General features: G+C 42.1%; 2 protein-coding genes across 13 annotated transcripts in view; one reads left to right on the plus strand and one right to left on the minus strand.

Annotated features, from left to right (window-relative positions):
• Positions 1 to 8753, minus strand: part of SEL1L2 (SEL1L2 adaptor subunit of SYVN1 ubiquitin ligase) — a 57427-nt gene extending 48674 nt beyond the window's left edge. For 8 of the 9 annotated variants that reach the window (XM_080999142.1, XM_080999141.1, XM_080999140.1 and 5 more), the window contains exon 1: positions 5038 to 5332. In XM_080999142.1, coding sequence (XP_080855268.1) covers positions 5038 to 5092 — 55 coding nt within the window. In that variant the 5' untranslated portion in view covers positions 5093 to 5332. Of the gene's footprint in view, positions 1 to 5037; positions 5333 to 8532 lie in introns of those variants that run through there. The other variant, XM_080999143.1, reaches the window with a different exon arrangement.
• Positions 7965 to 24281, plus strand: part of MACROD2 (mono-ADP ribosylhydrolase 2) — a 978088-nt gene continuing 961771 nt past the window's right edge. The window contains exons 1-2 of one of the 4 annotated variants that reach the window (XM_080999221.1): positions 7965 to 8332; positions 12494 to 12610. In XM_080999221.1, coding sequence (XP_080855347.1) covers positions 8287 to 8332; positions 12494 to 12610 — 163 coding nt within the window. In that variant the 5' untranslated portion in view covers positions 7965 to 8286. The remainder of the gene's footprint in view (positions 8333 to 12493; positions 12611 to 24281) is intronic. The other 3 variants (XM_080999220.1, XM_080999219.1, XM_080999222.1) reach the window with 3 other exon arrangements.

Below are 24281 nucleotides of genomic sequence, written 5' to 3' on the forward strand. Positions count from 1 at the left end.
TTTTTTGGGGGGGGGGAAGGCTTCGTTAAAATTAATCAGCATTTTAGGGCAAATTTCTCTTAATACATTCAAATGCAATTTTACATCAAATACAGATATTTGCAAGGCGATTCCCCCCAATATAATATACATTTATATGCACACTTTACCTTAGTATATGCATTTTTGTACATTCTACTTGGCTGGAGAACTGCATCGCTAATGGCTCTGTTTCAGTTCCCCTATTGTTTTGGTTAGTGTGGATAGGTAAGTTCACCTTTAAATGCAAACTGAACTGAATACAGTGGTACCTTGGGTTAAGTACTTAATTCATTCCGGAGGTCTGTTCTTAACCTGAAGCACCACTTTAGCTAATGGGGCCTCCTGCTGCTGCTGCACTGCTGGAGCACGATTTCTGTTCTTATCCTGAAGCAAAGTTCTTAACCTGAAGCACTATTTCTGGGTTAGCGGAGTCTGTAACCTGAAGCGTATGTAACCTGAAGCGTATGTAACCCGAGGTACCACTGTATGTGTCTCCCATCCATGGTGTCAGCTCTACTTTCTACTTATTATGGAAACCTTTTCCCAGCATTTTAATAGACTGAAAAGCTAGTAGAATTAGATCAGGCTAAATTATTCTGACAGCATCAAATGGCCTGTGGGGTTTTTTTGGGGGGTGGGGGGTGGGGTGTAGTAGACTTAAAGAGTTGAGGAAACAGATTCTACAGAGAAATGGCAGACTCTACAAAACGCAGTCACCAAATGTGAAGATACAACACCAGTGTATAAAACTGGATACAAGACCCATCAAATGCAGGTATCAGAATACAGTGGTACCTTGGGTTACAGACGCTTCAGGTTACATACGCTTCAGGTTACAGACTCCGCTAACCCAGAAATAGAACCCTGGGTTAAGAACTTTGCTTCAGGATGAGAATAGAAATTGCGTGGTGGTGGCGTAGCAGCAGCGGGAGGCCCCCATTAGCTAAAGTGGTACCTCAGGTTAAGAATAGTTTCAGGTTAAGAACGGACCTCCGGAACGAATTAAGTACGTAACCAGAGGTACCACTGTATAACAGTTTTCACTTTACTTTGCTTTACTCTTTGGTTAATAAGGTATACTGTGGATGCTTCCGCACAACTTATTTCAAAGCATTATATTTTAAGGAGAAGGAAATAGTTTTACGTGGCCAGTGGATTTTCTGTACACCAACTTGATCATTAAATCATACAAATTAGACTGAAGAGGCAGAAAATATATACAATGTGACAATGAAGTAGCCCCTTCTTTTGAAGAAACTTTGTATTTTAATTACAAAGATTCCTGCATGAAAAACACCACACTTGAACAACATAAAAAAAAAAACCAGTTGTAAGTTCACTGGGACTTGCTGCCAGGTATGATTGCAGCCTTAATTGGGAACAGAAATGCAGACATTTATGCTAAAACATACAACTCTGGACAAAGCTTGCGACTTTATCAAAGTTTCAGTTAACAATCACTTTTAAAATATGTTATGATAACCAATATTAGGATTTCCACATAACTGTAATAGCTACACAATAGGCAGAAATCTAACAGGTGCAGCTTTCCCTAATAGAAAGCTGCACCTGCTGAATTTCTGCATGCTCGGCCACTGTTGAAAACACTGGGCCTCTGTCAGTCACAAAATGGCAACCTTCAAGAGGAGCATAAGAGATTTATTTTCAGAAAAGCAGCCAGCTTCATCTGAAAACATAGCATCAGTCTCCTTGATTGTTATTGTCACAACTGACACTGAATATTTGTCAGCTCATTTCCCCCTGACTTAAATATTTGTGTTCACCTCTGTAAGGTTTCCCCCCTAAATTATAAAAATAGAATATAGTTTCCCCTTTTAGCTATCTCACTGTTCACTTCTAAATGTCTGGGAACAGGAGAGTAATCCTCCTTGTTGGGTTTGGAGAAACTATAGATTTGTTTGGCAACTCTAGCATTCTAAAGGTTTTTGAATGCTCTACAATTTACTTATAAATTGTAAGACTAGACACATGCTACAGAGGATAGTTATTAACATCTGAACATAATTTTAATTATTCTTCAGAACTATGCAGATCTACAGACAGAAGCCAAAAAGAAGGCTGACTTCCGTCTCTCTGCCTGTGTTTGTGTGTGTGCATGTGTATGTGTGAGAGAGAGACTGTTCCTTATTTTTAATTCCTTTTCCTCTGTTCAGATAGGCAGCATTTATCTAGGGGGCTAGTAAATAATTGGCACTTATCTGCAAGGCTGAAGTGTTGCACTAAGCAGGAGCAACTTTCTCCTTAGCACTACTGTAGCACTAAGCCTAATCTGGCATCAGTAGCTTGATACCTGTACAAATCTAATGAGCAAGGGATGAAAGGGTGAAAAGGAAAGAGGCTGTTCGCTCCATTGTGAAAATTCCTCATTGCACGTACAAAAAGAACTGGTAAACATCAGGATAGCGGATTGCAAAACTGCTTCTGATAAAATTCAATTTCACTTCAAACATTGAATCAATATGCTTGAATGGCAGAATAGCTGGAAGGAAGACAAAACTCTACATTTAAAAAAAATTAATTTAGGAGTATGTGCCACTGGAGTGCTCAATAAAATACAGCATTCCTTTCACCACCAGTCTACTTCTATATGACTACTGATTTTGAAAGTAAAATAAATAATTCAGGGAGACGGGAGCCAATAGTTTCTTCTAACTGCAATATATTGGGATCTGCAGATGAGGGCCAACATCAACCCCTCTTTATCAGAGGTGGTAGGGGCAAGGAGTAGGACCTTTTCAAGAGCGGCACTTTATCTTTTCAATTCTCTTCTCAGGTGGCTGCTCCTATGGGAATCTAATTATGAAGCTAGTTTAACTGTAAAATGTTAGGTCACTCTCCAATCAGGGGCATATCTATGGGCGACCAGGTCTACCCCCACCAATGGCACAGGCTCAGAGGACCACAAACATCATGCCTCTCCACTCTGGCTTGGAGTAACTAGGAGCCCACCCACCCACCAATGTGCTCCTGGGGCACCTCCCCAGCAGGACACCAAGGGTGCAAGGGACAGGGGGCACCAATATAGCTCCTTGCCAAGGGCACAAGGTACGCCTTTGTCTCTAGTGAACACACGTCACTTAAACCTTTACTGCAGCAGTGTTGGCCATATTTCTGAGAGCTGGTTTGAGAAATTCTAAGATACATCTTGAAATGGGGAATCATAATTTGCACAATTAGACTGGGATGAATTCAACTTTCAAACATGAGGCTGAAAGAATGACTAGCTGCAGTCATTAAATGGAAGCTCATGTGTGAACGTCGGTTTGACTGTGCATGTAATAGGGCTTCAAGACAACAAGCCCTCCACTGAATGCAGGTCTGTAGTGCTTATATTGCACAACTTGTTTGATCAGAGAGCACAAAATGTGAAAGTGCTTACTACTGGAAAGGATGGCTCTATGTAATGCAGGGGTGGGCACCCCTGCATAGCCTTTCTCTTGTGTCTGCAAGGTCCTGCTCTCCTGCTCCTACCCGCGCTAGAGTTAAGCTTGAAAGAAGCCTTTCATTGTAGCCAACAGAGGGTTTTTTCAAATCAAATTGTGACTTTGGGGGAGCTGTTCAGCTGGAGAGGGATGTGGTAGCTTCCCCTAGCTGTGATTCGACCACCACCACCACAAACACCCTCCCATCACAATTAGATTTCAAAGATCCCTTCTACTGCAGCCAATAAAAGGCTCCCCCCCCCCCAGGCTAACTACAATGTGGAAAGGGTGATTGAGGAAGGGGGAATACCCTTCCCTTCCTGCTTGCGGCCTCCCCCTAATTCAAGCCTAATCGCTGGTGGCAGCGTGGAGTGAGTGTGCATGCATGAGTGCCTGCCTGTAGTGTGTGTTTTGTGGGTATGCCAGTTTTTCAGGTTTGCAAATATGCCAATGCACTGGCCCCAAAAGGCTAGCAAGCCCTGCTATAGTACTGCCTCCAAGTATTTGAAAATACTTTGATTGTCTGTATGCAATCAAACTCACTCCCATGCTTTTAGGAAACAGTGATGCTAATTCTAAATCTGTTTCCACTATTACAGTATTAAAGCTGCATGTGTGATTATTACATGTGGTAATTCCATGGCTTTTCCCCAGCATGGTGTAGTGGTTAAAGCAGGGGTCAGCAACCTTTTTCAGCCATGGGCCGGTCCACTGTCCCTCAGAGCACGTGGTGGGCCAGACTATAATTTGAAAAAAATATGAATGAATTCCTATGCTCCATAAATAACCCAGAGATGCAGTTTAAATAAAAGCACACATTCTACTCATGTAAGAACACCAGGCAAGCCCCACAAATAACCCAGAGATGCATTTTAAATAAGAGGACACATTCTACCCATGTAAAAACACGCTGATTCCCGGACCATCCATGGGCCGGATTGAGAAGGCAACTGGGCCGCATCTGGCCCATGGGCCAAAGGTTGCCTACCCTTGGGTTAGTGTGTTGGATGAAGACCTGGGCAACCAGGGTTCAAATCCTCACTCCAGCCATGAAACTCACTTGGGTGACCAAGGGCCAGTCATAGTCTCTCAGTTTAACCTACCTCACAGAGTTGTGAGAATAAAACAGGGAGGGAGAGAGCAATACACACAACGTTGAGCTCTTTGGAGAAAAAGTGGAGTATCTACGCAATAAAATAAAATATGGGCATAAACGGGAAGAAGTGTCACATCTGAATCAGTGCTCAATTAGAAATACCATTCTTCTTCCTATAAGAGCGAACTCCTAGGGGTCACTTCAGGCCCCTAATAAAATATTTGAGGGGACTGCTCAAATTAATGGGCATTGCCATTCAAATCATGTACGTGTGCCACATTATGTGATTATGTGGGGTAGGGCTTACCTGCCCCCCAATATTTTAGTCAAGTAGACACCCCTTCTTCTCCCTCCAGATAAGATGCTTAGTGATCAACAACTGCCTTTTAAAAAAGTTCTTTTTAAAGAGCGTGTGAATTAAGGTTTTTTGTGTGTTTAAATAAAACAATAAAAACAAGGATAATACCAGATACCCACTATGCACTGTGACCCAGAAGGCCATCAAAAGCAGTGCTACAAGAGGAGCCTTCATCTCAAATACTTCCTTTGCTTTTGGGATTCCCCCAAGAGAGGCAGGACCAGGAGCTAGGCTGGGCAAGGCATCCTTGCCGCTGCTCTGCAAAAGGAGCTACTCAGACTGTTTACAAGGAACAGAAGAGGACAGCCTGCCACACTATGCGCCCTCCCAAGTCAACTGGCGCCTTCATCCAATCGGGAGGAGGCGCCTCCCTTGCCTGCCACCAGCATCGCCGCCGCCTCGTCGGCTCCGCCTCGTTTTCCCCAAGGTTCTGCCCTGACGCGGTTACCTAGCAACCGCCTTCTTTCCTGCCAGCCAATCACGGCCCCGCTGCTCCTGCTGACCCGGAAAAAGACGGCTGCAGCCTCTGGTGTTCCCGCGTGCTGCGTTTGGGAGGAAGGCGAAATTCAGATCGCTTTGAAACCAGCGGCGGGGAGGAGCAGGGCGGTTGTGCTTTGGTGTCGGCAGCAGCCGCTTCTTGGGAGCAACAGAAGCAGCAAGGGGGTGTTGTTTTTCGCCCCCCAATCCAGGGGCTGGGCAGGCGTTTTAAGGCAGCAAGCTGAATGCACACCAGCACTCTTGATGCATGCAAATTGGGGGGGGGGGCACCTGGAGTTGCTGAAGTCCCCCATATTCCCTAACCGTTGGCCCAACTGGGTTGTGGCTGATGGGTATTGTAGTCCCAGCAACACCTGGACCAAACCAAACCAGGAAGAGTGCAGAACGCAAAGAGCGGAAAATAAGGACTATTCTATAAGCTCTGTTAAGAGATCATCCACCCTTTCACTCTTCTTCCTTGTCACCTGTCATCAGGCTACCTGAACTGTTTCCATTCCAGCTGACAGGGACAAAACTAGGATTCATTTCACCCGGGTCAAAGACCCAGTTTGGCACACCCACACACCCATGCATATTTGTATACACGCACATACACATGGGTGTAGCCAAGGGAGGGGCAGCTGCCCCCCCATCAGTAAAAATCAATAAAAAGACATAGCTAATTGAGGGCCTGCCACCCCCCCCAACAAAAATCCTGGCTACACCCATGCACATATACACAGGCTGGGAGCCTCAATGGCACCCCTCTGGAGGCTTTACCAAGGGGGAAAATCCTGGCTCCCGCCACCCCGTAGCTACAGCTCTGCAGCTGGTCTTTATAAAAATTGTAACTCTGATTTAAAGTGCTCCTTGAGTTTGCTGCCCTCTCCCTTTTCATTTTTGTGCCATGGTGTGCTAGAATGTAAACCTGAGGGTTGGGACTGTTTATTAATTATTATTATTATATTATTATTATTGTTGTTGTTCTGTAAGGTACTCTGGTATGTTTTGGGCTAAAGAGCTGATTATAAATGCTCTAAATAAATACGGTAAGTAGTTCTGGTGGTGTCTGCTCTATGATTCCACAGAATTTTAGTGTATGGGCTTACCAAAGGCTGTATGGGAGTATGGCCATGTTCAGAGAACCTTTTAATACACTTTTAAATCTGCACAGCTGCATGAGGAAGAATGAAGTGGTAGAATGAGGAGTGAGTAAAACAGACCACTGCAGACTGTAGGAGGGCAGAATGCATGGTGTTAGAAGATTGGGCAGAATGTTGCCCAAACTGGCTGGCCAGATGTGACTAGGCACAAATTTATTATTTATTGAATGAATGAAATTTGAGTGTAGAAAAACCTCAGAGTGGTTTACAAAAAACAAAAAAAAGTAAATCAAGAAAAAACCACAAACATGTTTTAAAATATACTTTTAAACATACAAAAGTTAAATACTAAAATACTGAAACAGATTAAAATTTAGCAGGCATACAAAAGAGTACAGTGAAGGCACTTGCTTGATCTCAAGAGGTAGTATGCTCTGCCACACTAAATGAGTGAGTTCTTACCAATGCTGAACAGTATTATGTGGCACCTCTAGTAAATTCTGTTGTTGGGTTGCCATGGGGACTAAATGGTTAGACAATTGTTACTTCAGAATCACTTTGGGAATGTTATGAATATAAAAATCAGAAAAGGTAGCAGAAGACCCCTAGCTAAGGATGAGGTAATGCAGATGTCGCTGTGTGACGAGAATCACACACACATGAAATAGCGCAGAGAACTGACTTTTGTTAAGCATCTTAAAAGTTTTGGATGTCCCCTTGAGATCTGACATCAGAGCAGCGGACTTTGGTTAGCCGTGTTATTAAGTATGTCCACATCTGTGCTCACTCTGTATGTGTAAATAAGTGCAGATATTACAAAATGTCAATAAAAATCCTGCGACCTTTTAACTGTGACCTACTTCCAAAGGGAACTAAACTCGGGCAACTTTAACAGACCTCAAATTTCTCAGTGCTTGGCGAGAACGTAATGATATTTTTAATACCTAGCTACTTGCTCCGCTTGCAAGTAACGTCCCTACTTAAGTTCAATAAGTCTTAAAGTTAAGGTACTGAGCTGCAGCCTAGCAGTGAGTAGCTCTAAGGATATGTGCCCAGAAGGTATTCTGCAGCTCCGAAACCCAAGCCTTAAACCCATTTTCTTCTTCTTCTGGGCACCGGGATGTGCCTTAGAGCAACCTCCACTTCAGGTGCACCCTTGTCACTTCTCTCACACAGGTAGCACAGAGAAGCCCACTCTTCCTGGGGCCGGCCCACCTATGAGGCAAGGTGTGGGCAACCGCCTCAGGCTGCAGGATGCACAGAGGTGGCAGACCCCAATGGAGATCTAGCTCCTCCCCTTTTGTTGCCTCTTGCCCCTCCCTCGCTCCCCCTGCCTGTCAGGGTGCCCCTCCTCCCGCTCCCTCCCTTATGCCTCCCTGCCCCTTTAAACAATCGTTGCTGCTGCGGCGGCGGCGGCGCAGGGGGCGGGGCGCGTCGCTTGAGCGGCGTCTGCCGGGGCCAACGGGCGGAGGAGGCGGGCGCTGCGGGGGTGTCTGTCGGGTTAGAGCGAGGCGTGACCCAGTCGGCGAGCGCTGTGAGGGGAGTGTGTGTGTGAGAGAGAGAGATAAGAGGAGGGAGGAGGCGAGCGGAGGAGGAGGAGGAGGTGCCCAGCAGCAGCAGCAGCAGCAGCAGGGCGACGAGCATCACCGCCGAAGACGCCGCCGCCGCCGCCACAGCGGAGCAAGCTGTGCCCTCTCGCTCGAGCCCCGCAGCCGGGTCGGCGCGCTTCCCCCGTCGCCCGTGAGCCTGGGGAACCTGCAGCTCAAAGCCTCCGCCAGCCACAGCACCATGTATCCCGGGAACAAGCGGAAAAAGGTCTGGAGGGAAGAGAAAGGTACTGACACCCCCCCCCTCATTCCTCCATCCGCGCCCATTAAAGCGCGCCCCTCTTCTCTCTCTTCAGGCAAACGGGTAAAGGGGGGGGGGAGTTCGCTTTGCCCCCCCTTCTCCAGGATGCGCGCGATCCAGAGCCCCCCCCCCCCGCGCGCCGCCTCTTTCCTGGACAAGGTCTCCTTCCTGTTACCTCAGGCTTACCTTGGCGAGGCAGCGGGGCTCCTCCTCCTCTCGCTCATTCCCTCAGCCTTGCCTTTCAATGTTGTGGTTTTCTTCTTCTTCTTCTCCTATCTCCGCCCCCCCCCCCTTGCCACCCTTAGTTCACTTTTCCTCTCTTATTGGGTCACGCGTTTCTTTCCCAGGGACAGCCGAGGAGGAGAGGGCATGAAAGAGGCGCTGGCTTTCCGTTGGGAACGTTGGAGGCGGTTGGTGGGGGGTGGGAAAGAGAGAGAGCCAGAGCAGGTGACGAGGAGACGGTCGCCTTGGGGTTTATCTTGTCCCTTCCAAGTGCTACGACCTTGTCAGGGGCTCTGTGTGAGTTGGGCTGCATCCTGTGCATGGCCTGGTTTTTTGTTTTGCTGGGGAGGGAAAAATAATAGCTACGCTTTCCTCTCTCTCTCTTATACTCTTGACTTTGTTCTCTGTTCTGGAGTTGCATTTTTATTTTTTGGACTTTGACCTTCTTCTCCAAAGGTAGAGCAACAATAACAAACTATTGATTGCAAACAGCATTCATTTAAGAAAATCCCATTTAAAAAAAAAAAAAGCAGATGATGCATCTGTCCTCTTCATCGGGCTGCCTGTGTTACTTTCTATCACTGGGTGGTTCTGTTTATAGCTTGTCATGGTTCTGTGTTTGGGTTGCTCCTCTCCTCTGTTCTTGCTTTCTGCTGGGTCGCCCGTGTCTCACTCAGATGTCTGCAACACAGAGCTCCCCAAAAAACACGGTAAAAATTGATTGCTGCTTTCTCTGTCATTCACGTGTCACTGTAAAGAAATGCGAGGCATTGCCATCGGTGCAAGGCACCTAACCTTTGGGACGTGAATTTTGAAGTAGACCCCTCCCACATGCACCAACCCTCTCATACTTGTGTCAGGAAATGAAAGTGTAGAGTGCCTCTTTGCTGCCTCTGCTTACAACTTTAGTTTCTGTACCCTGCAAAGTTAATGATAGCTGCTTCTGTTCCCAAAGTGTTTCGATTTTTCCCTATTCAGTGTTAAAAACCATTGTCAGAATACTGCAGACAGTGACAGCACAGCTAAAGCTGGCTCTTCTAGCACAGGAAATACTTTGAAATATGCAAGTTTCATTTCAAATAACTTGTCAGTTGTTGAAACTAACAGAATGAAAGTTTATAAACTAATCTCTATTGGACCAAAACTACTACTGTAAACAAAAACAAAGTATCTTTGAACTTGTACTCTGACCAATGGAAGCTTGTCTAACACAAAATGTGCTCTTTTTTCTCTGATGGGCTGATTGCAGTACCCCAGTCTTAAAAACAGTGGTTATTTAAGAGTGGGCCTGTAATTTCGGAAGCCACAGAGACGGACACAATTGTTTTGTTCTTGTTTTTATTATATTTTGTTTTTATTTTGCATTTTTATACTTTGAACCGCTCTGAGATCTTTGGATGAAGGGTGGTATACAAATGTAATAAGTAAAATAAATAAAACAGGGGAGGCTTATGTTGACCTGCGCATTTATGCTGACTAAAATGTAACTATTCAAAAGGAGAGAAAATGATTGCTAGTATGTGTAAGGGCTATTCTCTAATGGTGTGTGTTTTAACTAACAGACTTATAAAAGTTCTCTCATCAGCAAATACATTAGCTCTTCAGTGGAAACTGTCACTACATTTTTGTGATCATTGTTTATGAATGGCTTAAATATAATATAAAAAGCTTAAAATAATATTTAAACTCATTGTATTAATGCTAATTAAATTAAAGTTGTACCTGTTGGACAGGGCTGTGCATGTTAAAATTCTTCCTAGATTTAACAATGGAAACTTCATTTTGCATTTACAGTACCCAGTCCAATCCTGAGCTGTGAATTTCTTGCAGATATGTTGTTAAATAAGATTTAGTAGGAGTACTACTGGTAGTAGATGTGACTTATAGTCAGATGAAAGCAAAGCAAATCAGAAGTCATTTGCTATTATAAAAATAGGTGTTGCCAAGCTTTTTAGGCCCATGGCCACATTCGAGTTTTAAACTGAGTGTTGTGGGCATAATCCTCTCTGATTGCTACCCTCCCTCCTATCCTAGCCTTTGCCATGCAGATGGAAAGATAAAGTGTTCATGCACAGACTTCACCTTTCCAAGAGATCTGGGTGGAAGTTGCATTAATAGAATTGATCTGAACCCTGAAAAGCACATGGAACTGGAAGAGGAAGTAGGAAAGCACAGCACTCCTCTGACTTCCTCCTCCAGGTCTATATACTTTTCAATAGTGAAAAAAGTAATTATCCTCACCACTGAGGGGGCAGTAATTGTGCCTCAAGCTTCTTGGGCATCAGGAAAGACTGGGTGCCTTGTAATAGTTAAAGACAGAGCAAATGTAGAATATTTGTCCTCCTTCTCATCACTGTTGGATGGACTCCATAGTATTGAGAGCTCCTGTTGTTCTGTTGATTCACTTGCTAGATCTGCCGCAGCTACATCAGACTAGATTCACTCTACTAAAGTTGTGAGCCTCCAGCTTCATGGTGGATTGCTATATTTCTTCCTAGTTAATTGCTTTTAGGTTTGCTTTTGCACATCACGTTCTCAAGAGCAGCTGTGTGAAATCTCATTGTGTTCAAGAGGATTTTGTTAATTTTCCAACATGAACTGCCTAACACTAAAGGGTTGTTTTTATAATCGTGGAAATCTTTATTCTTATTTCTATTGGTAGAAACATTTATACCTAAAAGTTATAACTTAAGGTCCTTAACATTTTTATTTTAAGGTTGATGTTTTAGCTAATGCAAATAAAAACTTCAAGAAGAGTAGATCCCTTTTTTTTTTCCAGTCTACATCAGTTATATTTTCCTTACAGATTGACTAGAGTGTGGTGTGGGTTTATTCTGTAGTTTTGAAGCAATGCTAAATTTTAGTAGAGCAAGCTTCTTTGACCTACTTCAGAAATTATAATATATGAGGGAATAGGAGTGTACAGTGGTACCTCGGGTTACATACGCTTCAGGTTACAGACTCCACTAACCTAGAATTAGTACCTCAGGTTAAGAACTTTGCTTCAGGATGAGAACAGAAATCGTGCTCCGGCGGTGTGGCGGCAGCAGGAGGCCCCATTAGCTAAAGTGGGGCTTCAGGTTAAGAATGGACCTCTGGAATGAATTAAGTACTTAACCCGAGGTACGACTGTATTTATAACAATGCTAGATGCTGTTGATGTTTATGAGGTAGATTGGAGGCATGGTGCAAATGCCTTAAATTAGCTCTTGCCTTGAGTAAATATCTTAAGTGTTTTATGTGAACCGAATGTCTTTGATGGTGTGGGTTTATTAGTGCATATGTGTTGCCTGTAAAACTAATATTTCAATAGCATTTTAAATTAAGTGACAAGTCCTAATAGAAGTCCTTGATCACTTCAGTTTTAAATAATAAGCAGCCATGAAAACCAAAGCAAGTTCTTAAGCACTGCTTCAAGTTGCATAAGAAATGGCACACATTTGTTTTGTCTGTTTTTTATTTATTGTAGGTTGTATCCAACCAATTCATACTTGAAACAAACCAATTGAAATAAATAGACATGACTAACAAGTTTGTTGATTTCCACGAAGAAGTATGGCTTAGTTGGATACAGCCCAGAAACACTAGAAAGGAAGCCTGAAATGAAACTCAGCCACAGCATCAAGAACTCATTGGAAGCTTGGTTGTTGAGAAATAAAGGTGTTGATGGATTATGCTTTCTGAGTGTAATTGAACTATTTTATCACTGCTTTTTGTGCAGTTTGCCTGTATTCTGAAACTGGTATAAGATGCAATAAAACTTAGATAAAAACACACTCTTGAAATCTCATATATTCCCCCAAGATAAATGTTATTCCATGTGTAGAAAGAAAAAGTGGGTACTTGGAGGATAATTCACGAACCTTGCTTCAATAGAAACGGATTAACTTTAATACTAGTAATGTATACTAACTTTTTTTAACAGAGCGTTTGTTGAAGATGACACTAGAGGAGAGGCGTAAAGAATACATACGAGATTACGTTCCTCTGAAAGACATCCCAACATGGATGGAAGAAATGAAAAGCAAGACCCAAAGTGATGGTAGGTTAGCTTCTAATAATTGTGCTTTAGAAGATGAATCATGGCATCTATAATTTTGCTTTCCATGCTGGAGTAGTTTTGGTTCCTTGTGTTGTAGAGGCTGAGGATTTGCATTAAACAATGCGGCAGATTGCTGCATTGTGCTGTTTTTGGCTGTATTCCTATAGGAGTGCTTCACTCACTACATTTTAAAGTTTACACATAGAATTCCTTATATAATAATAATAAATTAATTATTTATATCCCGCTCATCTGGCTGGGTAAATTAGTTGAGCTTAGTCTCATGTGTAAATTAGTTGAATGTTGTCCCATTTATTTAAATTGGAACTATGTACAAATAAAACTTGTTTGGATCCAGCCCATTGTGCAAATGTGACGTATGTTTGCAAACGAATATATTCTACTGGTACCAATTCTGGCGTGCTCTGCTCCATGGGGTCACAAAGAGTTGGACACAACTAAAAACACCACCACCAATTCCCAGAGTTCATTCCATCCTTTCTTTAGCCAGCTTTTTTCGCTTGATAACATGAACTCAGGTTGCCTTGACACTGAAGAATAACCTGAGGTGAAACATATAAAAGTTTGGAAATAGTTAAAACAAATTCAGATTTTCACATATCAAGTTACATAAAGGACAACTGTAGATTAATTATGCCATAAAAACTTTTGCACCTCATATTCTTTTGTAGTTACTAGTTTGTTAGTCGAAGCTGAACTTTTGTTGATTTCTGTACCGTATTTCTTTCCAGGGACATGCCTACCTCTTTGGTACTTCATACTGCTTGTCTTCAGTGGCTTGGATCCAAAGAGCAACTTTAGGTGCACACAGTGGGACAGCATACTCACTGTGCAGTATCAAACAATTTTTAAAAATCCCTTCACTTTTCAAATATGTGTTGCCATGATGCATGGGGGAATTATTCAAGAGAAACAAACCTGAAGCTGCCTCTTGACTGCAGACTTTCTTGTACAGTTTTTAAAATATTGGGTTATAACTAAAAAGTATCCTTCAACTTCTGAACAGAGCTCTTCTGTAATGAGAAGAGAATAAAATGGAGTAAACGACCAAACTAGAAATGGTCAAGGCAAGGGTAGAAATCTATTTTGGTATTGTTAAAATTAAATTAATCATTGCATGTTAAAATCTTCAAGCTGTACTCTTCTAAGATGAAGCCAAATTAGTCAGTGGTGTAGTCCATCTTGTGTGTATTGCAGATACAAGGAACAAGTGTAATCAGCGTAAAGCTATTCAACTTCTGAAAATAGCCTTTAGTTTTATGTATTAATTGTGGAATATTTATTTTGAGTATTTATATATTACCTCTCATGAGAAATTAGATAAAAAGCAGGTTGCAAAGTGCCTTTACAAATAAATATAACAGTAGCTTCTGGGTATCTGGTGTATATAATGGAATTAGATGGCTTTCTTAGGGTTGCTTCTGATGTCTTTCAGCAAGTCACTTTAGTGAGTAATGTCTACATATTTAACTGCAAGTCAGACATGTTAATAATAAGAACTATAGAGCAGATGTCACTCATGAGTACTTGCCAGAATGTAGCTATTTTAGTTATATGCAAAGGAATAATTTTTTTCTTCCCTTATCTAGTCACCTATATAATTGAATCTGCTTCACAAATACTGGAGACTGCTCTATTCCTAGAGTTGGTGTAAGGGGAGGGCAGTTGTGTTCCTTTGGTTCTTGAGATCTTGATGTTTGATTCTACACGGTGCTGTCACATTTATTACAGTGTGTCATCAGGACAGTTTGTGAAGATGCCACATAATGTTGGGTTTCAGTTAGTGTCTGCTATGCATTTTATTCTGATGTGATTTTAAAATTTCTTCAAATAGAGTAACTGAAGCAGCTCCTAACCACCACACTGATGTAGCAATATGAGCCAGATTTCTTATTAAAAGATTAAAGTACTTTTAACCCCAGCTTCCAGTGTCCTCTCAACAATTTAAAATGGAAGCAAATGCTTCTGAACTCACAGCTGCGTTTGAGTAGGGGAAGCCAGCCCAAGTTACTTTTTTCATCACACTAAATGCTGGTCTAATGTTAATATCTGAACCATCAGTGTCCCTTTCAAAGTAAGTAGGCTGGTGCTCAGAGACAGATCCCGTGGTTTTTGTTCTATGATTTACTGTAATCACCTCATTATTATGTAAAATAATACGTTTGGTATTTTACACACCCCCATGACCCATTTTTTCTCAGTCATGTTTTATGATTCATGTGTGTACAATTTTGTAACAGAAAAATAAAAATATATAGTAAAAGTTACATTTTAAAATAGCAAACATGCATTAATATATAAACACTGACAAGATGATTTCACGGGCCTAAAATGCCAATCCTCCCATTTTAGATAAACATAAGGGTCTCTGTAGGTAAAGCTCTAATAAAGAGAAAACTAGAGGCAGTGTTGATGAATGAGTAGCCAAGACTGGTTTTGCACAACTGTTGCCTGGAACTCCAAAACTAGAGTTCCATGCCAGGACAAAGATCCATCTTGTACCACCACTTTGAGTTGAAACTTCAAAATTCCTTTATTCAATTATTTTGTGTCCCTAGAAACAGACTTAAATGGAATATTGGTCTTATGAAACTGAGGCAGTACCTTTTAATACAACAAGCACAATGTGATAATTTGACCAGGCAGAGCAATCCAAGCCCCTGTTCCGCCATGCTGGAAGACTTGAAAGGAGCAGAGGTATACAGAAACTGAGGGTACAGTAGCTATGGGAGGTAGCACCAGGTGATATGAAGTCTAGATACTAGGGTGACCCAGCTGGTCATTATGGCATTTGAAGCCACCTTCAAATCCTTCTATTCTTTTTGATGATTTAACGCAGTTGTTCTCAAAAGGTGTGATGTGCCACACTGGTGTGGCAGGAGAGGATGACAAGTGTGGCAGGAAGATTCAAGGACAATCAAAGAAATATTTCAACGTTTCAGGATAGTATCAAAAAATATTTATTTTTTTTGCAGAATATGTAGCTACATTGTTCTATACCTTTTGGATGTCCCATGATCATCTTATAAAGTAGTTGTTTTCTATGTTATAAATCAAGCACTGCTAGGAGTTGTTCCTTTTTGTTTTCCAATGCATTTCTTAGCAATAAAAAATTTGGTGTGGAATGAGCAAATTTTTATGAGAATTTTTTTTGAGAACCACTGATTTAATACATTAGCTCAGGCATAGGCAAACTCGGCCCTCCAGATGTTTTGGGACTACGACTCCCATCACCCCTAGCTAACAGCACCAGTGATCAGGGATAATGTGAATTGCAGTACCAAAACATGTGGAGGGCTGAGTTTGCCTATCCCTGCATTAGCTGCTGCAAGTATGGTTTAATGAGATGACTTGTGCACCAGTCTTTCACTTAAGAAAAATGGTCTGCTTTTAGCTGTTCATGAAAAAAGAACAGTTTTGGGGCAAAACAGTTTCTTTTGTTCTACCTGTTTACACAATAATTGTTTGGATACTTAGGGAGAATAATTAGATCTATACTGCATAAATTACAGATGCAGTCTTTAGTACAAAAAGGGGTCTGGCATTTTAGTCTAGCTTATTTTAACTCCAGCTTTCTATAGACTGACTCCAGCTGCATAAAAAGGTGATAGAAAAGTGTGTGTGTAATTATACACATGCAAATTGAGGTAACACTGGAGTATAAATGAAGTGAATAACGGGAGAACAAAAGGCAATGGGGAGGAAGATCTTCTTAATTGCTGGGGCATGGAAATAACACCTTCTCTGAACACTTGCTGGAGCATTACGCACTTAGGCTAAAATGCTGCACTGCTGGCCACGAATACAGTGCATGATCGCATGTAAATCTGATTGGAGTGAAGATTCTATTAAATTGCTGTCAAGATGGATGGACAGACATTAACTAATAGATTTAAATCCAAGCCCTTGTGAGACTGCATTGCCTAGCCACAGGTAGCACTGGCTGGTGATGGTATATCATCCTAACAATTTCACCCACTTTAACAATTTCAAAATACAGTGCATATTATGTTTATTTTTTTAAACATTTTCCCACCTATTCATTGCTGGTATCAATTGTAAAAATGTCACCGTGGCCGCTGAGTTCGATTACTTCAAAAGCTTATATTTGAACATGGAAACAAACCCCCATCATAGTATGTTAAGGCAAATAAGGGATAATTCTTGCCATGACACTCTTTGAGTGCTACCCTGAGTTATCTGCTTAGGCACCAAGGAAAATGGCATACTAGGCATACACCTAATAAAGCAAAGTAATACAGCGAAGAGTTGAGCTGAGGACATAAACAGGAGCAAGCTGGGCTCTGAGAATGGAATTCAAAAACTGAACCCTGCTTTGTAATTTTTCAACTGGTTTATAAGTGTTTATAAGTATTATGACCATGATAAAGAAATGTTCCTTATATTTTTCATTTGTAGATTTAAAGGCTGCTTTTGGTTTGGTTGGTAGGGAATGTATGTGGGAAGAAATTGCCTTAACTGGTATAAAAGACTGATTGCTTTATTTAGTTATAAGGCTCAACAAACAAACTCTGGTAGAAGTTCAGGGAGGACCCTCTGGAGGATTGTCCAGTAGCATTCCAACTCTTAAGGGAGTTTGACAAGGTTGCTTGCTGCCTCCCTGATTAATATACTAGTTCATCCAGTATATTTGGGGGACAGACGAGCTTTACTCTTGCTGTTTGCTGACAATACAGCCCTTGTGTCCTCCTTGCAAATGGGTTGGAGGAAGGTTATAAGGGATTTTTCTAGCTACTGCATATCTGAATTACAGTGGTGCCCCGCAAGACGAATGCCTCGCAAGACGGAAAACCCGCTAGACGAAAGGGTTTTCCGTTTTGGAGGTGCTTCGCAAAACGAATTTCCTATGTGCTTGCTTCGCAAGACGAAAATGTCTTGCGAGTTCCTGCGGGTTTTTTTTCCTTTTCCCCCCCTTTCCCCCAAGCCGCTAAGCCGCTTATCAGCTGATGGCTAAGCCGCTTATCAGCTGATCTTTAAGCCGCTTAACAGCTGATGCTAAGCCGCTTATCAGCTGATCTTTAAGCCGCTTAACAGCTGATGGCTAAGCCGCTTATCAGCTGATCTTTAAGCCGCTTAACAGCTGATGCTAAGCCGCTTATCAGCTGATCTTTAAGCCGCTTAACAGCTGATGCTAAGCCGCTTATCAGCTGATCGTTAAGCCGCTTATCAGCTGATCTTTAAGCCGGCTAAGCCGCTAATACTGTAGCGCTAAGCCGCTAAACCTCTAATGGGCTTGCTTCGCAAGACGAAAAAACCCGCAAGACGAAGAGACTCGCGGAACGGATTCTTTTCGTCTTGCGAGGCACCACTGTATCAGTTATAGTAAATCACATATCATAGTGGTTGGAATAAATCAGAGACAACGTAGGTAGAATATCAGTGGGAACCAGATTGCCCAAGTTATGCAATTTACCGTAAATATTTAGGTATCACCTTTGCTAGTTCATGATCGCTTACAGAGGGTGTGGAGTTCACTGGAGGAAACATTGACTTAAAATGGGGGGGGTGGCTTATTGTTGTGGGTTTTGTTTTTGTTTTTATTGTGTATTTTGAGTTTTTATATTGTATTATGTTGCAAACCACCCTGAGATCTATGGATAAAGGGTGAGGTATACAAATTTAATAAACAACAACAAAAAGGAAGTGATTGGAGGCTAATTCCCCATTCACTTAAAAGTTTTTCAAGCAGAAATAGTGGGATTGTTGCTCTATGGAACACAGCTTTGGAGTAATATGCCTTAGTATTAATTGAATCTATTCAAAATCAGAATAGAACAATATTCTAGGGACCATATGGTACACCATCCTGCTTGTTGTGAACTGGAGCAAATCTAGTGAAGTTGGCATCTTTAGTAAATAGTGGGGTGATTGCATAGTTGGTTAAGTTATCCTAAATAGTAAACCAGAAACTGGTTTACTGGTTAGCCCCGATTTGTATCCTGGACAGTGACTATATTAAATAAGTCACTAAGCTGATAGCAGCATTTTTGTCTGATGATGTTGTTTTTGATGGATTATGCTGTTAGTTTTAATTACTGTACTTTGCTTTAGCTGAGTGCTGGTGCCCATGTTGTCCGTTTGTATGTGATGGCCTTTGGCTGAGTAACGAAGATTTGCAGTTTGTATGGGGTATAAGGGTGTTGAGTCAGCAGGAGCTGTAGTATGTCTTGTGGCCCTTCCTGCAGCCATAATAATAATAATAATATTTATACTGCACCCATCTGGCTAAGTTTCTCCAGCCACTCTGGGTGGCTCCCAACAGAATTAAAAGCATAATAAACCATCAAACATTAAAAACTTTCCTAAACAGTGCTGCCTTTAGATGTCTTCTAAAAGTCAGATAATTGTTTATTTCCTTGACATCTGATGGGAGGGCATTCCACAGTGCGGGCGCCACTACCGAGAAGGTCTTCTGCCTGGTTCCCTGTAACCTCACTTCTCGCACAGAGGGAACCGCCAGAAGGCCCCCAGAGCTGGACCTCAGTGTCCTGGCTGAATGATGGGGGTGGAGACGCTCCTTCAGGTATACTGGGCCAAGGCCGTTTAGGGCTTTAAAGGTCAGCACTGACTCTTTGAATTGTGCTCAGAACCGTACTGGGAGCCAATGTAGGTCTTTAACTTGAAGATAACCTCATTGCCATGCCCACACACTAATGTACACAAGGTTTACTTGACAAATCAATTGACCGACATTCTCCAGGCATAGTTTTTAGTCTATTTTAAAATGGGTGTTAGAATACAGTATTGCTGAAATATAACAAATTGAGGGAAGGATGCTGTTAGGACCACAGTTAGTGCTGTATTGAAAGTTGCAGTTATTTTCTCCTCTGAGGCTGTGCTCCTGAATATGTATACTTAAAGTCTTGTTAGTTTCAGGAGGACTTCCAAGTGATCTTAAAACGTGTTGGGAGTGGATAATGAGATGATATTGCTCATAAAACGGGCGGAACTCAAGAATGTCACTTATTAATTTGATGCAGGCATCAACTTTGAGCAGCATTTTTCAAAAGGCAATCATGTTTCCCATAGGCTGCCATGCAGTAGGGAATCTGAACTAATAACCAAAAGTTAGAGAAGCCGTATGCTTACTTCCTTGAATATGGAGTAGTATTGCAGCTGCAAATGCTTCTCTAAGATGAATTATCAGCAGTAATACCTTTTAAAACCTCACTACAAGACAGAGCTATACTTCATATTCAAATTTTTCCTTTCTTCATAATTTGCTAAATTTGTGTTTATAGCTTTTTCTTACTGCATTTCAGTCGGTCATCATAACTGACTACATAGCTATTGCAAATTCAATAGCTACTTTGCTAGAATGGAAATTAGGGTAGCAGGAAGTATTCTCTTTAAATTATTCAGTTATCTTGTGAAAACAGAAATGCATTCTTTTTCTAGCCTCCCATGATGATCTAAATGTTGATCTGCCAGTAACCTAGCACCTGAACTTTGAGCTATTACTACTACTACTCCCAGTCAAGACATCAATAGTACATGGTGACCAATGGGGCCAGGAAAGGACTAAAAGTGCACTTACATGTTCTTTAAAATGTTATTAACATTTTATAGATCTAATACTTAACTTTCTTTCATTTATTAATAATTTTTCCATGTGGAAATATGATCTTGCATGTTACATTTTTTACAGCATGGATCTGTCCTCTTTATGCATGCTGTCCCTCTCCCTCCCTCCCTCTGTTTCTCTCTTTCCCCACCCCCCTTCAATTTCCCGTTCTTTCCAGTCATATGTTGCAGTGCTGTGTGCTTGGTACCTGTAGGTTGAACAGTGTTTTTTATTCTTTGAGTTTTTGTTTGGTGCGTTGAATCCTGTTCTCTGGGACTCTTCTCAAGCTTTTAAATTAAAACAACTGGGCGCTGGCTTAGAATTGGCTTTCATCTTTTTGGCTTTCTTCCAACTAAGCATTCTACCCATCCCATTCACCTTGAAATGTGCAAGCTTTGCTTGAAGCAGGGTTCCTTTGAATTTGTGCATGTTCATTTGAATATTTGGCAAAAGATGGGGCAATTATGGCACACAGTGGAATCTTGAGAGACAATATTTGCCTCATTTGTTGTTGTTGTTTAGTCGTTTAGTCATGTCCGACTCTTTGTGACCCCATGGACCAGAGCACACCAGGCACTTCTTGTCTTCCACTGCCTCCCACAGCTTGGTCAAACTCATGTTCGTAGCTTCGAGAACACTGTCCAACCATCTCGTCCTCTGTCGTCCCCTTCTCCTTGTGCCCTCAATCTTTCCCAATATCAGGGTCTTTTCCAGGGAGTCTTCTCATGAGGTGGCCAAAGTATTGGAGCCTCAGCTTCAGGATCTGTCCTTCCAGTGAGCACTCAGGGCTGATTTCCTTAAGAATGGATAGGTTTGATCTTCTTGCAGTCTGTGGGACTCTCAATAGTCTCCTCCAGCATCATAATTCAAAAGCATCAATTCTTCAGCGATCAGCCTTTATGGTCCGGCTCTCACTTCCATACATCACTACTGGGAAAACCATAGCTTTAACTATACGGACCTTTGTTGGCAAGGTGATGTCTCTGCTTTTTAAGATGCTTTCTAGGTTTGTCATTGCTTTTCTCCCAAGAAGCAGGCACCTTTTAATTTCGTGACTGCTGTCACCATCTGCAGTGATCATGGAGCCTAAGAAGGTAAAATCTCTCACTGCCTCTATTTCTTCCCCTTCTGTTTGCCAGGAGGTGATGGGACCAGTGGCCATGATCTTAGGTTTTTTGATGTTGAGCTTCAAACCTCATGTTTTCCTACAAATGTTCACTAAATGGGCAACTTCATGTAAGCACCAAGTCCAGTCCAGGTAGTCCCTCTCTCTCAAATGTAAGAGCTGTAGATCTAACCAGAACCTGGCAGTTAAAATGCCTCTTCTAAATTACCGTAGTTTTCGCTCCATTACACGCATTTTTTTCCTCCTAGAAAGTAAGGGGAAATGTCTGTGCGTGTTACGGAGCGAATGCTTCCCTCCTCCGTGGTTTCCAGCGGGAGAACAGCTGCTGAATGGGGAGGAGAGAGGGACAGAGTGCCTGCTTCTTTAAAGGAGCAAAGCGGGAGGGGAGGGGAGCCGCTTATACGAGTGTAAGCGGCTCCTGTCCGGTTGGCTCCTTTAAAGCAAGCAGGCTCTCTGTATCTCTCTCGTCCTGCTTTGCTGGAAATAGCAGGAAAGATTTTCAGCTCGCGGGGGGGGGGGGGAGGGAGAGAAGCAGAGCCTGCTTGCTTTAAAGGAGCAAAGCGGGAGAGGATCTGCTTACACGAGTGTAAGCGGCTCCTGTCCGGTTGGCTCCTTTAAAGCAAGCAGGCTCTCTGTGCCTCCAGCAAAGTTTTTCAGCTCGCTAAGGGGGGGGGGAGGAGGGAGAGAAGCAGAGCTTGCTCCACGCGTGCTCCTTGTCCCTTGAGTGCTTTTCCTTCCCTCCCCACTTAAAACATGGTTACAAAGCACAGATCCATATGGATCCTCAGGATTTTTGCACTGGGTCACCCCAAATTCACCATCAGATCACATAGCATGTCCATGGCTACAGTTTGCACCAAAAAAATCACGCACTCACTGTTGCCTGGGGCCGCAGTGGTGCAAAAACGTGGTTACAAACATGGATCCACATGGATCCTCAGGATTTTTGCATTGGGCTACCCCAAACTCACCATCAGATCACATGTCTGTGGCCACAGCATGAACCACAAAAATCATACATCCACTGTTTCGTGTAGAATATTTTTTTTCTTGTTTTCCTCCTCTAAAAACTACGTGCGTGTTATGGTCGGGTGCGTGTTATCGAGCGAAAAATACGGTAGTTTTCCCCATGCTAAAGCCTCTTTGCATTGCCATACTTTCCTCTATAAACTGTGTGAAGCCCTCCTAATTGCTGTAAACTTTAGTCTCCAGAAAATACTTTTTTGTTATATTTATATCCCACCTTCCTTCCATCATGGAAGGGAGGGGCTGTTACAGTGGTGCCTCGCAAGACGAAATTAATCCGTTCCGCGAGTCTCTTCGTCTTGTGGTTTTTTCGTCTTGCGAAGCACAGCTATTAGCGGCTATTAGCGGCTTAGAGGCTATTAACGGCTTAGCGGCTTAGCAGCTTAGCGGCTATTAATGGCTTAGCGGCTTTAAGAAAAAGGAAACAAACTCGCAAGAACTCGCAAGACGTTTCGTCTTGCGAAGCAAGCCCATAGGGAAATTCGTCTTGCGGAATGACTCAAAAAACGGAAAACTCTTTCGTCTAGCGAGTTTTTTGTCTTGCGAGGCATTCGTCTTGCGGGGCACCACTATACTTGAGTAGCTCAGTTCTGCTTGAACTCTGTACATGTGCTGTAAGTATTTGTGCAGCTTGGCTTCTCTCTGAACAATGAGAGCATCATTGTGGTAAACCAGTGAAAGCAGGCAAAGAAGTCTTCCCTTGGCCAATATTTCCTATTTAAACTAAAGCAGGAAGCTTGAGATTGGCAGCTTGGAACCAGCCAAGATGTTAAAAGAACTTCAGACTCTGGTTTTGTGTACTGAGTCAAAGGCAGTTCACCATAATTCTCTGATTTGGACAATGTGAGAGGCTGTGGTTTGTGGAGTACTTTATTGTTTATTTGCTAGCTCCAGACCAGAGGGAGGCCTGTTCATATCTTGGCTTTTTGAGCTGCAATATGATTATTTAACATGGCCAGAGTGGATGAAATCAGGTGGGGATCAGTGGTGTATGAGCTATATTGACTTTCATAATTCTTTGCCAGATCCTGAGCAGTTTATGTTCAGAAAACATGCTACACTACTGATACCCATTATCAGCCTACTCATAACCCACATAAAGCAATAAGCTACATTGACTTTTAGCTTTGTTTTTTCCTTTTATCTTCCTATTCTTTTTGTGTTGTGTATTTTTTTGCATTGTAGGTCTGAGGAGTAGCACTGTCTTTGTTTTGTTTTTTGTTTGTTCTATAAACTATGCTGGGAAGTAATTTTTGTTAAAAATAAACAACATTTTAATATATAAACATTACTCTTATTTAAGATCCAAGCAAAAACATTTCATTTATCCAGGAGTTTTGAAAGATTATACTGATTTTTAATTTGTGCAAATGTTTTGTTAAAATCAGTTTATGATTTATATGTTGCCTTCACTGGGTGTGACAATGAGGAAAGGTGATATAAAAATGTGTTAAATAATAAATGGGTTGTGTTTTTACTCGTTTGTGTTGGGAGCCACCCCGAGTGGCTGGGGCAATCCATATATATATATATATATATATATATATATATGTGTGTGTGTGTGTGTGTGTGTGTTTGTGTGTGTGTATCCACCCACCGTGATCCAACTGCAGAGGAGGAAAAGAGGAAAAGAGCCACAGTATCACGTTAGCAAAGGATGTAATTGAAGAGAAAGGTGTACCTCAAGGAACAGATTTTATCTAAGTGTCTAGCATGCCATGACAATTATATTTGAATTGTTAGTTTGCACAAAGACCCCTGGACAATACCTACCTTAATGACTTTGCATGAAACCCTTCCCAAAACATTTTAAGAAATGACCCAAGCTAAGGGCTATTGATCTGTTCTAGAGTGTTCCCCTGCTTGAGGCCAGATATAATTTGTGTTAATAGTGAATCACTTTCACCAGTAAA

This window comes from Podarcis pityusensis, assembly GCF_964106645.2.
Source record: "Podarcis pityusensis genome assembly, chromosome: 3".
NCBI classification, from domain to species: Eukaryota; Metazoa; Chordata; class Lepidosauria; order Squamata; family Lacertidae; genus Podarcis; species Podarcis pityusensis.